The sequence below is a fragment of the Nesoenas mayeri genome (assembly GCF_963082525.1).
Source record: "Nesoenas mayeri genome assembly, chromosome: 1".
Taxonomy (NCBI): Eukaryota; Metazoa; Chordata; class Aves; order Columbiformes; family Columbidae; genus Nesoenas; species Nesoenas mayeri.
Window position 1 is genome coordinate 198,108,705 of NC_137541.1, and position 18,715 is coordinate 198,127,419.

At 37.9% G+C, this 18,715-nt stretch overlaps 1 protein-coding gene across 1 annotated transcript in view; it reads right to left on the minus strand.

Annotated features, from left to right (window-relative positions):
* DYNC2H1 (dynein cytoplasmic 2 heavy chain 1) overlaps positions 1 to 18,715 on the minus strand; it is a 161,742-nt gene that overhangs the window by 33,274 nt on the left and 109,753 nt on the right. Inside the window, exon 83 of the mRNA XM_080338541.1 lies at positions 3,371 to 3,487. Within this exon, the coding sequence (XP_080194667.1) occupies positions 3,371 to 3,487 (117 nt within the window). The remainder of the gene's footprint in view (positions 1 to 3,370; positions 3,488 to 18,715) is intronic.

Genomic DNA, 18,715 nt, shown 5'->3' on the forward strand with positions numbered 1-18,715 from the left:
TTCTCTCATCCTCTCCTCATATGACAAGTGCTCTTGTCTCCCAATTACCTTAATGACCTTCGAAATCCTTGGAAATTGTTTCAAGGATTATTTGCTCAATAACCTTCCCAGGTGAAGCTAACTGAACTGTCATTCTCTGAATCTTCCTTTTTGCTCTTTTTAAAGAAAGAAGTGACATTTGCTTTCTTTGTAGTCCTTGGGAATCATCCCCCAATGACACTGATCTTTCAAAGATAACTGAGAGTGGTCTCACAGAGGCAGCACCCAGCTCCCTCAGCAATGCACCCATGGGTGCATCCCATGAGGGCCTGTGGATTTGTTCGTATTCAGTTTGTTGAAACACTCCCTAACCTGATTCTCTTCCATGGAGGGGAAGTCTCCCATGCTCTGTACTCTGCCACTGCTTTTAGGGACATGGGATTGGTGAAGGCCAGACTTACCAGTAAACAGAGGCAAAGAAGGCTTGTAGTACTTCACTCTTCGCCTTGTTCTTTGTGGCCAAGTCCTCATTTCCTCTCAGTAGAAGGCCTAAACTTTTCCTAATCTTCATTTTGTTGCTGATGTACCTGTATAAGACTTTCCTATTGCTCTTGTGATGGGTCAAGAGCACCATACCTGCTGCTAAGTTACAGACTGGAAAGTTGACTCCATGCCAGCCATACTCAGTTGTGATGGGCTGACCTTGGCTGGCTGTCAAGTGCCCACCAAGACACTCTCTCACTCCCCTCCTCAGCAGGAAATCTTACTGATCAAGACAAAGGCAGTTTAATTAAAAAAAAAAAAAAAAAAAAAAAAAAAAAAAAAAAGGCAAAGGCTGCATGCAAAAGGCTGCTGGGCATGATGTCACCTGATATGGAATATCCCTTCAGTCAGTTTGGGTCAGCTGTCCCAGCCATGTCCCCTCCCAACCTCTCAGCCACCCCAGCCTACCAGCTTTAGGGGGAATGGAAGGCTGGGAAGACAGCAGTACTGCTCAGTAACAGCCAAAACTTTAGTGTCTTACCAACATGGTACTAGCTACAAGTGCAGAGCACATCACTGTATTGGCTGCTATGAGGAATGTTAACCCGCCAGACCCAGTACACCAGTACAGCCTTTCACATCCCTCACCAGAATCAACTCTAGATATGCTCTGGCTTCCCTAACCCCACCCCTGTGTACACAGGGTCTCTATGCTCGATTTTTCCCCCAGCCGTCCCTGTTCCCTCCTCTTTGACATTTTTTTTTTCCATTTGAGTTTTGTCAGGACCTCCTTGCCCATCCATGCCGGACTCCTGTTGCCATTACTTGGCTTCCTGCATCTTGAGACTTGCCACTGGGTAGGGGCAATTCCCAATATCAACACAGACTGAAAGATGAATGGATTGAGAGCAGCCCTGCAGAGAAGTTGAGGATATTGGTGGATGAAAGACTGGATGTGAGCCGGCAATGTATGCCATCAGACCAGAAAGCCAATCACACCCTGGACTGCATTAAAAGAATCATGGCCAGCAGGTCAAGGACACACTTCTCTCCCTCTGCTTCACTCTCCTAAGTCCGCATCTGGAGTACTGCATCCCAGAGGGTCCAGAGGACAGCCATGAAAACAATCATGGGGCTGGAACATCTCTCCTGTGACAACAATGAGAGAGTTAGGGGTGTTCCTGGTGAAGAGAAAGCTCTGGGGAGACCTTATCGTGGCCTTTCAATATTTAAAGAGGGCTTGTAAGAAAGATGGATAAATACTTCATATACCAGGACCTGTAGTGACAGGACAAGGGGCAACAGTTTTAAATGGAAAGAGGGTAGATCTGTACTGGATATAAGCAAAATCTTTTTTTTATGATGAGAGTTTAGAGGCACTGGAACAGTTTGTCCAGAGCAGTTGTAGACACCCCATCCCTGGAAGTGTTCAAGGCCAGGCTGGATGGGGCTTTGAGCAACTTGGTCTAGCAGAAGGTGTCCATGCTCATGGCAGGGGGTTGAACTAGATGAACTTTAAGGTCCCCTCCAAACCAAACCATTCTATGGCTCCATGATTCTATATTAAAGAGTCTGCAGCTAAACATAAATGCTTCCAAAACTGAGAGGAAAAAAAGCTTTTACAGACTTCAGGAATAGATGGGCTTTGTGATTTTACTTCTTCATAACTAGCTCAAATTTTAGCTCACATTCTAGCTCACATTCTGTGCCCATTGATGCACAATTAATGTATTATTGTTAACTTTGGCAGATATTCAACTATTTTCTGTATTCCAGTTCCCAGGTCTTTATTTAAAACTTCTGAAAACAAACATGATGCCTTCATTGAGCTATCAATAAAGAATTATAATGTAGAACTGTATAAAATATATGCAGAATTTTTAAAGATGCCTAGACTTTTCCAAAGCTTAAAGCAAGTACTGGTGGAACAGATTGTGAAAACTAATTTTAATAAAAGGCATTATTATTTAAATTTTTTGAAACTTACTCAAGCAAATGTTCTCCAAAAAACCCTACAAGAGATCAGAGGCCATCCTACTTTACAGGAGAACTTAAAAATGTAAATAAATTGATCTGCTAATAGCATAAAAATGTTAGAAAATCAAAGAAAGTCCAAGATAATATAGGAATCTTTTTTAAGATATGATGAGCAGTAAAAATGTACGTCAAATACAGATGCATATGGTAACTCTACAAATAATAGAGAGGAGAGAACACATAAATATTGCATAATTCATTTTTCCTTATTTAAGCAGAAAAACAGATTGAGGAGAAAGACAAGGCCTGCATCAGGTCCAGCTTCCTTCGTCAAAGAGCTCTCAGGCTTGATTATCTCCACCTGGGTGACTAAGACCATCAAGCCCCACAGGCACCACCACTGACTATGAGGCTTCAGCTTCATACTCACAGCTAATTTAGGACATGAGCTTTAAAGAATGGATGCTTTGAATTTACCAAGCTAAAGTTTAGCAATTATAAAGAACTAACCATTAGCAATGTATGATGTTAATGAGCATTAATGTAGTGTGATTTTGGTTTACTGTTTAAAATTGGCCTCATCAGTCTTCCAAACACTACAATCAAAATCTCTAATTTTCTGATTGTGTATGTATACCTATACGCAACACTTTTGCCTGAGCTCTTGCAAGGAACGTTTGCGGGCCTAAAGGTATATTTAACTCTAGTCAGGAAGATATAATGGGAGGTGTCACACTGAAATATACTGCTATCTCATATACAGACTTCAACTAATTACATACACGTAACATTGTACTTACCACCTCAAATGCATTTAATTTCCTTTTTCACTTCTTATATTTCAGTGTTCAGGATAATTCCTTAGACTTTAATTTTAATGTAGTTATTGGGAAAAAAATAAGTTCTCTTTTCAAATTACCTACTTTCCTACCTGATTAAGTTTCTTCCATAGGTTGAGAACAGGAGAAAGTTCAGTAGACCATATTTCTCTGTCAAATTTGCAGCCAGCAGTTACTGACCTGCTCAGGATCCGAAGCTGTGAAATGACCTGAGTGATGAGAATACAAATGCAAATCTTTAAGAAAGATAGACAGACTTCTTTTAGTACAAAAATAGAATAGCAAATACTCTCTGATTTATCTATGGACTATACTTTTCTGCATACTTAATTACTAATCATGATCTATTCAAAACACAAACAATACTCATATCAAGAGATATTACGTACTTGAGTCTCATTCATATTAAGCCCAAAACAAAGAAAAAAAATCCGTATTTTTCTTATCACAGTCATTGCCTTTGTTCAACTGTAATTGAAAAACTAATGAGGTGTGTAATTAATTAAAAAGCCACTTTTCCACAAAATCTACAGTCAAAACTCAAGCTCTGCCTTTAACTGGGCTCCATCTGTAATTTAAAAAAATTCCAGTTCATCAGGTCCAACTGCCTTTCACTGTTAGTAAATATGTAAATTCCATACATAAACTGATCAAATATTTATATGCATATATATATATATATATATATACACACATTTATAAAGAAAAAATACTGAAATTGAACTGCTTCAGTGATATTGCAATCTGTCCCTTAAACTGCATATAAAACCCCTGGTATGTGTAGGTATTCTAGCTAAATTTTAGTTGTTTTTCAGTGTGTTTTTTGCAAGACATATTAGAGAACTTACTAATTCTCTCTTGCTTGACTTCAAAGAATTAAATTTGATAATAAAAAATGTATTAATTGTTCAGAAGGACTGGAATATTTAGTTGTGAGACAGAATAAGGCAGGAAGCAAAGTTCCTTCTGCTGGGGTTTGACTTATTTTCTATTCTCAAAGATGTGCAGTGATGTAGTGGGTTTTTTTTGTTTTTCATTTCCTTTCACTGAAGCAAACAGCACCTTCTTATTTATCAGCTTTGATAGGGACTATGAAGCACTACAATAAGATAGTACACTGGATCATTACTTTAACTTTTATAACATTTACTAGAATTTTATTCTGATGTGAAATGTCTTACAAGACATAGAACAAAAGATAAATATATATAGCGTATAAATATATAAAATCTATCTCTACAACATATAAACCTACATTAAGAGAAACAAGTTTAAAAATACTTTTAATAAAGCAAAAATAGTATTCTTTTCCATGAAAAGCTCACATCTTAATATGTTAATTCTGAGAAAAATATTTTGGTTCCCTCAGAAATAACAATATAATATGTTGTCCTAGCGAATTATGCATACTCTGTAATTCCAGATCTCAGAAATGATGAAAATAGGATTTTTATTTCTCCATTATATTTAAGGAACTAAAGTGAAATTAATTGCTCATCCTAAAAAATACTATTAGTTGACAAAAGCCAGCGTCAAAGTACTTTAAGTCACGATCCTGCAACTTGGTTTTGAAGAGGAACTACATGTATACCTAATAAATATCTGGAGGAAGCATCTTACTGTACCACAAGCTTACTTTTGCCTGGTCTGAAACTGCCAGAAAGGAAGGGAAGAAGTAGCTACAGTCAAGGGAAAGGAGTAGGTGGAGTGAACAGGGCTTTGCCAGGAACAGGTGACAAGCCAGCTGGGAGCTCACAGGCAGGGACCAGAGGACACACCAACATAGGTGGTGCTTTAGTACATGTGTGCTACAGACTCCTTGATTGAGCAAGAAGATGAAGTCTTCTTCTGACAGCTTGAGGAAGCCCAACAATCACAGGCCTCCATACCCATGGGAGACTTCAACCAACTCAGTATCTGCCATTAGGGCAATATGACAGGGCTCAAGGAATGCAGGAGATATCGGGAATTTGTTGAAGACAATTTCTTTATACAGGCAATCAATTAACCAACCAGAGGAGATGCTCCATTGAATCTATTGAGAATGAATAAAGAAGAACTGGTATAAGATGTGAAGGCCAAGGACAGCCTTGGCTGCCTCAACCATGAGATTGTGGAGTTTAAATTCCTGAGAGGAGAGCAAAGCAAGTAGCAGAATCATAACACTGGCTTCAAAAGACCAGATTGTAGCTTAGTCAGGGATCTTCTTCACAGGATCTAATGGGCAACTGCACTGGAAGGCAAAGGAGACCAGGAGAGTTGGTTCATCTTCAAGAACTAATTCCTCAAAGCACAAGAACAGTCCTTTCTCATAAGCATGAAAAGCAAACCAAAGAACAAGCCTGGTAGAAGATTGATCTGGATGAAGAGGTATTCCACATTAGATGAGAGCAAAGGTGGACTACCCAGAAAAGCTATAAAGACATTGCTCAATTGTTTTAGGATGGAGTGAGGAAAGCCAAATCGCAGCTGGGTTTGAAACTAGCACTGGATATAAAGGCCATAAGAACTGTTTCTGCAATATTCTGGCAGCTAAAGGGAGGAAAATAAAATACGGGTCACTGCTCAGTATAGCTTGGTATGTAAAATACCATTTCATCCTCTCATTCTCAAAACTTAATTTTAAATGTTTATAATTATTTGTGTGCTCCAGCTATTGTCTACAGCAGAAAAGATTCTTGTTTAATTTAGAAAAAAAAATATTTTCTCTGATAAATGTTTTGGTCATAGTATCTTTATCATTCTGGTTATTCTTCCCCCTTTTCACTCTGTGCTCATGCAAATGTTCTGAGAAGCAATAGAGATAATAAACACACACTTGTGCCTTCCAGATATCATTCTTTTAGCTGTAGATCTGGCTCCTATAATTTGTTTTCGGATAGTTGCCTGACATCATTTGCAAAGAAATAAAACATTTATATCAAGTATACTTTACTGGTAATTCAGTACCTAGTACTTCATATAAACTTGTATATTTACACTATAGAGATGCAGGAGGCTTATGTGATTGCTTTGTGCATATGGAGGATGGAAAATATTAAGTATTGTATTATTTTTTTAAGTGACCTCATAGGTATAAACGCTTAGCTCCCTATAGCTGAAAAGAATTTGAAAAGTAGTGACTGCAAGATCAAGTAATTAAAGTATTTTCAAATGCTAGTGTATAGAGCTAGCTAACAACTACATCTGCTTCTGCTTTGCATTTTTAATCAAAGTAGTCCAAAAATACTGGGATCTAGTTATCAAAAGTTAAGCACATAAACGAAACATAATCATAGAACCATTAAATCATTTTGGTCGGAAGAGACAGTCAAGATCATCGAGTTCAACCATAACCTAACTCTAAACCATGTCCCTAAGAACCTCGTCTAAAAGTCTTTTAAACACCTCGTGGGATGGTGACTCCACCACTTCCCTGGGCAGCCTGTTCCAATGCCTGACAACCCTTCCCACGACGAAATTTTCCTAATATCCAATCTAAACCTCTCCTGGCACAACTATTTCTTCTTGTCCTCTCTCTTGCTGCTTGGGAGAAAAGACCGATACCCTCCATGCTACAACTTCCTTTCAGGTAGTTGTAGAGAATGAGAATCAAAACAAATCAAGTTCTAATTCTCAGTGCTCTAGAGTACTGTGTCATACTATGATCTTTATCAAATGTTTAACTCTTTCCAGTTCATTCCATTTCTTCTCCCATGTGTAACAGGTATGATGATACCACGACAGCACACTGTTTTCAATTTACTGTAATTTTTGAAAAAATAATGGTTTGGATTGAAAGTTTGTGTACTGGTGGCTCTTTCAGCCTGAATACTTTTTGAAAATTTTAGCTAAAACAGTCATTCACCTTCAAGAAACCGAGGAAAATACATTTTAGTCTTGTCAAAATACTAAGGTTGACCTCTCATCTTTGAACTGCTTCAGCACCCCAAGCTTCCGTTAATGCACTGAAAATCTGATGGACATTTTTGTATGTGTCGTTTTTACATCCATGAAATCTCTCAAAATTTAGTAAAGCATTACAGATTGTAAAATAATAACTCATATTATTGCTTAAGTATCATGACAAGTTTAATTTTAGAACTTAAATGATATTGTATTCTCACAAATCGCAGTGAAGTTTCTTACACTGCTGACCAGTCTGTGCTACTTCATAACAGCTGAAGCCTGAGAAAAGGTTTATTCAGTACTCTCAAATCAGTCGCTTTCTGGATGTTATGCAAATGAAAAGGGAAAGAGATTTTCTAAATAAGATCACAGAATATTTCAGATTGGAAAGGACCTTAGGAAATCTCTTGTCTAATCTCCTGCCTCTCTGGATGACTCATTCCATAGATTCACTGTCCTAATGATGTAAAGGTTTCCTCTAACATCCAGTCTAGACCGTTCTTGTTTCAGCTTATGTCCTGTAAAAACAAGAGAGTCAAATGCACAGAGTGGGACAAAGAACGTATTAAGATTGTGAATGATCTGAATACAATAGGAGTGGGATGTATTTCGCTATTAGAATGACCGGGGCTATCACAAATGTCTCCCAGGTTACGTGTTATGTTTGCAGTCACTCCACTGACCTGTTTTCACCTCTGGGGAACAAAAACAAGTTTGGAGTTAGAAGGGAAACTGGATTTAAAACAAAAAAAAAAGAAGGCATATAGGGAATACATTACTGGAGGCCACATGAAAGATAAAAAGGTGTCAGGATGGGAATGAGAACACAGACTGGATGAGTGCCTAAAAGGAGACCTTGATTTAGCTGACAAAGGGAATATGATTAGGAATCTGTATTTAAGGAGACAAAGTAACTTTTTGGTTGAGAGAGAGCACTGTACATAGTCACTGAAATAATATTTAAAACAGACAAGCACAAATGCACCTCACCTGCCTTCAGGTACTTACTTAAAGATTACATAAAGTACAAAGATTGTCACCTTAGCCTCCCTACATAATCAATAGACAGATCTTAGGAAGGATAAATGGTCGTTCTGAAGTCCCTCCTGCTGAGTACATAGGAAAACTAAGTTCTTCACATAAGTACCTCAGACTGGTCTATGTTGTGGAAATGAGAATGACGAATTTGTTTCCTGGAAATTTAACTTTAAAAGTCAAGAAGAATTCAGTTCTTCTCAGTACACTATAGATGTCTTACCATCAGGTCAACTTATTATCAACCTCAGATACTTATTCTAGGATGAGATTAATCATGCCTCAAACACGATACTTCTGTGACCACAAAGAGACACCGAACGCGACCAGCAGAGATGCAGACATTGAGGTTTGCTGAATCATATCCTTTGCACCCTAGTTTGGAAACGTACCAAGCAGCTATGTATGTACTTATCACACTAAGGAAACTGAAAATCTAATCATAGTTGTATAAAATGGGGTACTCACAATAAGAGTACATTTAAAATACCTAACCTCTGAATGCCCACCTTTGTTACCTCAACATAGTCTTTTTAATATGTGATACACTAAAAGCTCTTATATGTTGTGCTATTCCAGTCCAAATACACATCTAAATATTTTGAAAAAAAATGATGAGAGTGAAAAAATCTATCACAAAGCAGTGAAACAGTATCATCACTGAAAATGTGAGAAGGATGGAAAGAAAGGTAATCAAAACAGAAAAAAAATCACCAATAATGGTCCATTTAAAGAGGGGTGAGAAGATTATTCAGAACTTGTACATTTCAGTCTTTGTAGAACCTGCCTCTTTTAAGTAAGGTAAACTAATCAAAACAGTATTTATATAAAAATTCAATAGAGTCATTTATTTGTGAACACTGCATCTAATAAATATGAACAGCATACAGAAACTGCTACTGAATATTTTTTCCATTCTTAGTGGAAAATTCATACACTATGGCTTTTTGCATTTTCAGCATAGAAAAATATAAGTTGCATATATTAATAAAGGTGGGGTAGTCAAACTTAAAATATCAATATTTATTTACCTAGTTATTAAACTGAGTATCTCAGCTCTTTCATCTATTGCATACTTTATGCATTTCTGTGGATATACACTGTTATGATATTTACCAACACATTACAGTAAAAAAAACCCATACATTTAGAAAAATTAAGAGAGATAATAAATAGAATGAAAAGCAATAAAGCTAATGAATGAGCCAATGTGGCCTCATATGGAACTACCAGAAAATCATATTAGACCTGAAAATTAAAATAAAAATTCACCGAGAAATAAAAATTACGAAATATCAAGATTTTAACTTTTCATTCCCTGGACCCCTGCAAAAACAGATTTCTAGGAAGACAAAACCGATTTCTGACATTTACTCATGCATAAGATGAGGAAAAGTCTTGCTTTCAATAACTTACAGCTACCGCAGAAACTGCTGCTTCACAAATACAATATATAACAAACACAGGCTTATATCTAAGTCTTGTATTTATTTCATAAGCAATCTATCCTACAAATTATATGACAAAGTCAAATTTTACACATAGCATTACAATTTGAAAAAAAGGACTGCAATAAAGCCAAAAATTATGTTGTGAAATTATGTCAATGAATTAAAAAAATAATATAGGATAAATAATTTCTGAGCTAAATATGATAACTGTTCTAGGAATACAAAATAGAAAAGATTTGCTAGTCAGATAACTGCTATATTTTCAAGATGATGTAACAGATGAAAGAATTTTTGTTTTTGTAGAAAAAGCTAACAAACTCCTCTCAGTAAATCTACAGACAATGTCAAAGGAGATACTCTACTGCCATCTGCCAGTTTTAAAAGGATGCAGTCTTAGCACAGAAGCCACTTTTATGCTGCATTTCTCTAAATGGATGATATATCCCTTTACACAGTTGTTCACAGAGATATTTCTGGTTTTATAAGACTTTACAGTTCAAACTAAAATATGAAGTTATAACATAGTCACTTTGGTAAATATTGGGAAAGCAGTAGCTCAGCACAATGCAACTATGTCTTCATCGTGTCACAAGAGGGGACAGGTCTCAGTCTGATGTGCCTTCTGACAGAACTACATGTTTCCATACTGCTCCCTGTAGTTTGGCTGCAGTAGTTCATGTTGCTGCGAAAGCTGCCTAAGGCCAAGCTGCCAACGGAACCTCTCTGACTGTCAGTCTCCCCACGTCCCTTACCCTCTTTGCAAGACCAGGGTCCATGGAGGCTGTTAGGATGAGGGTATTTCAATGGCATTCCCAACCAAATCATTCACACTGCATGTGGGTGAGTGAGAAACAGTGCAGGTCTACGCTCGCTCTTTTGTTGTTCCCTCCAGGTCACCTCAAAGCTTCTCATTCACTCGATGAGTAGGACTGGACTCGTTACAGAGATACATGCCTTCATAACCAAAATACAAAGCAAACAAGGGAAGATATTGCCACCACCTGTATCTTCTTTTATACAGAAGAGGATCATACACCTTTGATGCCAGATGATCCTCTGTAGAGTAGGGGTTCAGCCGAGGAGGAAAGAAAATCAGCAGGATGCTGCCGATGGACAGCACAAGCCCACAGCTCACCCAGCCAGTGTTCATGTCACACATTCTCACAAAGAACAGCTAAGGGCTTTACTTTGCAGAAGGTCTCCAGGACATATACCACATGGAGAACACGATGCCGAAAGGAAGGCTAGAATAGGTTGTTGACCTTTGCTAATTACACACCCTGATAAAACTTAAGAAAACTGAAAAATTGTAGGCTAGAAACAGAAAACATGTAGAGTACCAATATGTTCTCATACGGATAGCAGTTAATAAGGGCACTTGAAGTCCTGCACCAGTTCCCTGCAGTGGCAAGGGCTGTGCTTTGCAGCAGAGCACAGTACTGTGTCTCCCACTCTACTATGTGGCAGGGTATATTTCTTTTGTATGACACCATAGGTATACACACAGTCCTCCCCATATTTTAAAAACTCATAAGTACTCAAATTGCTCAATTGCAGGGTAATAATATATGTGGTTTGGCATTACTCATCGATTTCTGCTAGAGCCTATTAGTAATGCATTTGTGATGTGGGATGTATTTCGTAAATGTCAGCAATTACATGCTCTGCACAGCTGATACAAGGGTTATAAAAACGCTAAATTATTTTAAGAAAATAGATTTATGTTCTTCCTGACATCTACAGCAACAACATAACAAGTTCAAGAATAATTTCAATTGCATGCCTTTCAATAATTATACTCATATTGCTCTATATGGCATGTTCAGAATTACGGGGGAGCAGTAGATAAAGAATTAGGAACCAGTGCTCAGAGTCCCATTAAGGAGCTAGACTTTGAAACCAAAAATTCTGTCTGTTGATGAACACACAAGAAGCTACAGCTATCATTATACTACAATTGAACCTTGAAAAATAACCACACACCACATTTTATGCACAGTAGAACCAGTGCAGTTAGATGTAAACTGTAATATTGGGTGGACGTACTCGGATTAACTTCACTTTAGCTGACTTGGGTAATAACAGCAGTGCAGGCCCGGTGTGTTATCTCAAGCATGATCCAGCAATCCAAGAGTTCCACCCTCCCTTACACATGGTGTCTCTGCTGCTGTCGTTAACAAGGTAAAAACCAGCATTGGAACTGTACTAAAATCAAAGATCTCACTACTTGCTGAAAAGACGAGCAGGTCAGCAACAAAGCTGAAAAAAAGAACCCAAGGATAAAATGCTATTACTGAAGTCAATGAAATCATTGCAATTATATTCAATGAGGCAAGATTCACTTCTTTTTTCCTGACCCTGGTTCATACCTTGCTTGCCTTACTAGATTGTCCTACTCTGTTTTCCATTATTAGTTTACTATTCATTTTAACTCAGCAAGTATTCATCACAAAATTTTTAAAAAATGGTTATAAAAAAAAGATAATTGGGTTTTTCTACAAAATTTCTAAGCTTCAAGCACAGACAGAACAGCAAAAGTAATTATTTTAAATGAGTACTATATTTAGCAGCTACCCTAAGGTGTGATGAACAATTCCTTTTGACTTCTAATGGATTTCATTAAGACTTTGTTTCTCTTTAAGCAATTACATCTATAAAAAGAGCACATTCAGTGTGAGTTTTCTGTGCTAGTATAATTCATATGGAGTACACAGTTAGGCAACATACTTTTTGCCTGGTTTTGTAAACCTGACTGTTCAGATATAACAATATTTTTGAGTCATCCAGACATAATGTGTGAATACTATTTCTATATGTTAAGTCTCTGATAAGGTTTCAAACTATTCAGCTGCCATTCATGACAAGTATGAAATTTCATGGTTTGAATACAAGAAAATTAGTATGAAATATAGACATGGGTCATTTCCACACACTTCTAAATACTGCCTGTAACAATGTGCATTCTAGTCCTCTAGACATCTGAATTGATTTATAGAGCAGTGATCTGCAAGATGAGATTTTACTGAGTATGAGAAATAAAACACGCGAGCTTTATAATACGTCAAAGAAATGCATCAACAAATTTTTCATGGGAATTGTGTCTTAAAAGCTTGAATAAATTTCATGAGAGACTTGCTAGCTTATAAAATTTTAACTTGAATTATTATAAGAGTAACCTTTCAGTCACAGAAGACCTTTTAATACCATTATTTGTAACTGCATAACTTTATATTAAAAAATGTATGTGAAAAAGCTGTATTATTAATGATGACATTACCAGAAGAAATTTCTGAAGTGCTGGTAAACAGTCAACATTGTGAATGCAGGCAGGAATTATTATTTATATTTTTACATACGTTGAGGACAGGAATGAGGTAAACTGCAGAGTTAATATTTTGGACTTCAGGAAGGCAGACACTGGGTTATTCAGGGAACTGTTTGCAGAATCCTATGAGAAGTGGGCATAAGGGAGAGGGAAAATTTGAGACAGTACAGCAGGCAGTGCATTATTTTCAGCTGACTAAAAAAGGACATAAAGGAATATTTTTAAGTGAGCTTCAGAATAAATCACCTTTTTGTGCAATAAGACCAGTATTTTCAGCACAATGACTGTTTGGGTAAGCAGGGAGTGTCTCAATGGATTAGAAGACCAAAAAAAAATAACATTTAATAAGGGAAGGAAGGGCGGGAAGGAGGGAGGGAGGAAGGAGGGAAGGAGGGAAGGAGGGAAGGAGGGAAGGAGGGAAGGAGGGAAGGAGGGAAGGAGGGAAGGAAGGAAGGAAGGAAGGAAGGAAGGAAGGAAGGACAACTACTTCAGGATGAAATTAGAGAAGTCAAAGCCCAGCTGGAGATAAGACTAGCAAGGAACATTAAAAGTGAGACAGATTTCAACAAATGCAAAAGTTCAAAGAAAACATGGGGCATTTGACAAGTATGAGACAACATAAGTAAAAGATGGTACATAAATGCCTGAACTATTCAATGGTCTCTGTGCATGGTTCAGGAAGGAAAAGAGAAGCTAATAATGGAAGAGAAACAGCCTACTCAGAGAACATGAACATACTTAAAGTGATCATCCCCCTGTACTTTGCGCTGGTGAGGCTGCACCTCAAATCCTGTGTTCCGTTTTGGGCCCCTCACTACAGGAAGGACATTGAGGTGCTGGGGAGAGTTCAGAGAAGAGCAACAAAGCTTTTGGGGGGTCTGGAGCACAAGTCTGATGAGAAGCAGCTGAGGGAACTGGGGCTGTTCAGCCTGGAGAAAAGGAGGCTGAGGGGAGACCTTATCATTGTTCACAACTACCTGAAAGGAGGTTGTAGCATGCAGGGGGCTGGTCTCTTCTCCCAAGTAACAAATGACAGGACGAAAGGAAATGGCCTCAAGTTGCACCAGGAGGGGTTTAGATTGGATATTAGGAAAAATGTCTTCACCAGAAGGGTTGTCAGGCACTGGAACAGGCTGCCCAGGGAAGTGGTGGAGTCACCATCCCTGGAAGTATTTAAAAGACACATAGATGTGCTTTTTAACGACATGGTTTAGTGGTGGACTTGATAGTGTCAGGTGTACAGTTGGACTCCATCCTACAGGGCTTTTCCCAACCTAAATGATCCTATGATTCTACTCAAATCAATGAAATCCAAATAAGGTTCACTCATGGCTGCTGGTTAATATGATGGCTAGACTGCTCTGTACTGCATATGAAAAATCAAGGCAATCAGGGGAAATACTTACTGAGGTTAATGGTAACATTATGACTGCCTTAAGAAATGGAATGGAAAATTAATGGAATGACAGACTATTCCACCTAATCTCTGTCCCTGGAGAGATCATGGAACACATCAACATGGAATCCACTTCCAAACACCAGAGGGGAAAAGAAGGCAAACATAAACATTCAACATAGCTTTACCAAGAGCAAAGAATGCTTGACCAACCTGATTGCCGTCTGTGATAAAATGACTACATAAATGAGGGAAGAGCAGGGACACTCCTAATAAGGCTTTTGACATCATCTTCGAACACATTCCTATTTTGGAAGCTGAGGAAGTATGGACTTGAATCACGATGTCAAAGAATAGGACGGATGGTATCCTGGTTTCAGCTGGGTTAAAGCTAATTTTCTTCCTAGTAGCTGGTATAGTGCTGTGTTTTGGATTTAGTATAAGAATGATGATAACACGCTGATGTTTTTCTTGTTGCTGAGCTGTCAAGGACTTTTCGGCTTCTCATAGCAGCCTGCCAGCAAGAAGGTGGGGAGTGCACAAAAGGTTGGGAGGAGACACAGCCGGGACAGCTGACCCCAACTGACTGGAGGGATATTCTGCACCATACGTGACAATGCAACCAGGTCACAATACTTGGTTGAAGAGCTGGGATGTGTTGCAGACTTGACTTCAACTCTTATAGCTGTGACACCTTGTTTGAGAGAAATTGACAGCCAGAGACAGACAGAATCCATATGACAAAGTGTGACAAGAGTATCTGCCAGCAGGCTTGCTGCTAGCAGGCAGAGCTTTGAACTCAGTTTGGCAGGCACTGATGATGGAAATTCAAAAGGAAATGGAGGGGCAGAAGGTTGGAAGAAATTACCTAGAGTATAACATGATGGGAAAGGCATTGCTTTAAATATGTCAAACAGCAAGTCAGTTCTCTTGTTAACAATACAGAGAAGCACATTAAAGTTAGAAGAATTGTTCAACTCTTTATGGTACCTTCATGAATACCAGATGGATTCCATAAAGACAGTTTGAGATTAGTTAGATGTGACAGAAAAGTAGAACAATTATTACCAAAAGAGCTGAGATAAATATTTAGGATTAAAAGAAAAAGGAGTATCTCAAAGAACCATCCTTCCCTGATTACTTTCAGATAATAAAAATAATGGAGTTGCTAACAAGGAGAAGTGAGAGCGATTCCCATCACTCTGAGACAAAACAGGCAAAGAGAAAAATGCAGCTGGGTTTGAGTGAAATGTATCTGGGAAAACTAAATTACTTTATATCCTCTACCCTACCACAGAAAATATTTTTCAGATTTGGATTATATTTGAGAATATAAAACTTGTTTGAAATAGATTTTCTAAGCAAGACATTTTCCTGCAAAATCTGAACCATCAGAAGTGCAGAGTATCACCAGCCAGGTTGAAAAGCAAATAAACTTACAAAGGGCAAAATATAAGAAGAGAATTATTCCCAGCAACTTCAGTTGAAGTGAATTGGAACCCACTTACTTAAAGTTATAAGCATTAACAGGTCAAGATTATTAGCTGGTATATAAAATATATGATTAAATCATTTTATAGTATTTGATTTAAAAATTGGTAAGAAGCTACAGTCTGTGGAGGCTTCAACAATCTAAAGCTCAAAGGATTATTTTATACTTGTGATGCCCTTAGGCACTTTGAAGATGTGGTGGGCTGACCTTGGCTGGCCACCCAGTGCCCACCAAAGCTGCTCCGTCACTCCCACTTTCAGCAGGACAGGGGAGAGATAATAGGAGAAAAGGCTTGTGGGTCGAGATAAGCAGAGGGAGAGATCACTCAGCAATTACTGTCATGGGCAAAACAGAATGAACTTGAAAAATTTAATTGAATTTATTACTAATCAAATTAGAGTAGGACAATGAGAAATAAAACCAAATCTTAAAAACACTTTCCCCTCTCCCCTCCCTCCTTCCTAGGCTCAGCTTCACTCCCGACTTCTCTAGCTCCTCCCCCGAGGTGGTGAAGGGGGATGGGGAATGGGGGTTGTGGCCAGTTCATCACATGTTGTCTCTGCTGCTCCTTCCTCCTCACACTCTTTCCCCGCTCCAGCGTGGGGTCTCACTCACAAGAGACAGTCCTCCATGAATTTTAAAAAGTAACTTTCAATTAGGCACGCACAATCACCCCCAGGAGGTCCTAAACAGAGAGCTGCAGGTTTACAGGCTTGCCTTCCACTTGCCATTCCTGGGATGATTGGACACAGAAGAATCAAGATGTTGTACTAGTATACAGAGACATGAAAATGTTGAAAATAACCTATTCTTCAGCCTTACTGAGACTTAGCTGTCTCACATGATAGTCTCTGTGAAGCATTATGAATCTCTAAGTGTAAAAGAATGCTGAACTCCCAATGCAAGATATTAGAAGTGTTATACACAATGTTCCATGCAGAAATTAGCATTAAGTAAACTAAATGGTAGCCATATTGATTATTGACAGTCATTCTGATGAGTGTTGGATAACCTGTCAGTTACTGAATGGCTTTTTTTACAATATGATTTACTATATTATTGGAGAATGTTTAGATTAATAGGTCAACTTATCACACATAGCAACTAGTTACTGGCTGTAGTCACATGCAGGTATGGCCATTCAACAAGATTTGATGGCATCACACAACACTAAGAGAAGGCTTTAGATGCTACACTCTCTAAGGAGTGCCTGTAATGACCAAGTCTGTTGTGCAAAGAAAGGAGGGAAACAAAACAATGGCTCTGCATTTTCATTTCATCTTCCTAGGGTGGTTACTGGCAATAAGTCATATGAGTTGCAGGCATGCTAAATCCTGCACAGAACAAGATAGTTCTTAGTGCTTTTCAAGGTGTAAAAATACACATGCAGGCCTCTCTGTTTCAGTCCATAAAAATTACGTTTCTCACATATGATGTTATTTTGACTAAGATGCTTTATGTATGGTTCTATTCAAAATTATCATAAAAGATTAAATTGATTCATAGGAATTCATAAAATAACAGAAATATGGTCCCTAGAATAAGAGGCAAGTACACTGGAGCAAAAAGCCCACCTTGCAAGGTGACTGGAGACAGATCTAAATTACAGACCTTTCTCATCCACAGGAACCCTAAAGCAAACCTCCGCATATTCTGACAGCTCTAATAATTGGTTATAGATTAAACTGTGAGATTAAGCCACTTGAACACAGGCCAATATGCGGGCAAAAATACAGTGTTTATCAGAAGAAAGGAGTATGACTGTAACCTAGTGGTGAGGACTTTTGCTGAGTGTGAGGAAAGGAGTTGCAGCCGTACAGAAAATCTCTACCTGGTGTGAAACAGCTAGGATGAGCTGTGCTGCTTCCTGCAGCTGCACTGCCAGCTCAGCTCTTTTCTGTCATAACTGCACCATTCTGCAGAGGGAACATAGCAAGAGATGCGACATTATTCATGACCATATTCAACCTAAGGGATGTTGTGTCAAGGGCTTGTTGTAACAGTAACACAGAACTGAAGGGCTGCAGTGTACTCCAGAAATCCAGCCTCTAAAAATTTACCTACATACCTACAACATTTACCTACATACCTACCTACTTGGAACCTACTTACATAAAGCAGCTAAAGATAAAATACAGAGGGAAAAAAAAAAAAAGTAAGCCATGTTGCCAAAAAGATCACATCTATTTAAGTCAAAATGGCTTTTACCAGTATGCATGTAGTTTTAATCCTCTCTGAATTACACTACCGGACATCATGAGACATAATTTCTAACAATCCAATTAGTAATTACCAATATTAAAATAATACAGGTATTGTCTGCTGAAAAAAAGGAACAGTTTTTGATATAATCAATATTTGCAAGGTTACCAAAAAGAGTCCAGTTCTTCTTAGTGCTGTTTCAGGTTTACCCAAACATTAACAATGCAGGAGGTTACAGAAGAGATTTCTGCATAACTGCAAAATGCTGCACTGTGCTGCAGCAAATTTCTGCTACAGCTAAGTGTTGCTGCAGCAATAGAAACTATCATTCCTATACATGAAAAAAGATATATCAGTAGAAAATCTATATAAAATCTACACTTCTATTATCTAAGTATTCCATCCTGTGTATTGAAATGATGTCATAAAATGATATCAGATTTCTTATAATAGAATTACATTAGTTTAACTGCATGGTTAATTGAATAGACTATAGTGTTACCTGTTTTAATAATTATTTTATAAGATTTTTAACTGATAACTTGTTAATAACAATTTACTTAAAATCAGCGTATATCTCAATGATTATTTTAAATCTCTGAGCCTAAACACATGGCTAAAGTTGAAATTCCTATCAGCTGTTTAAAC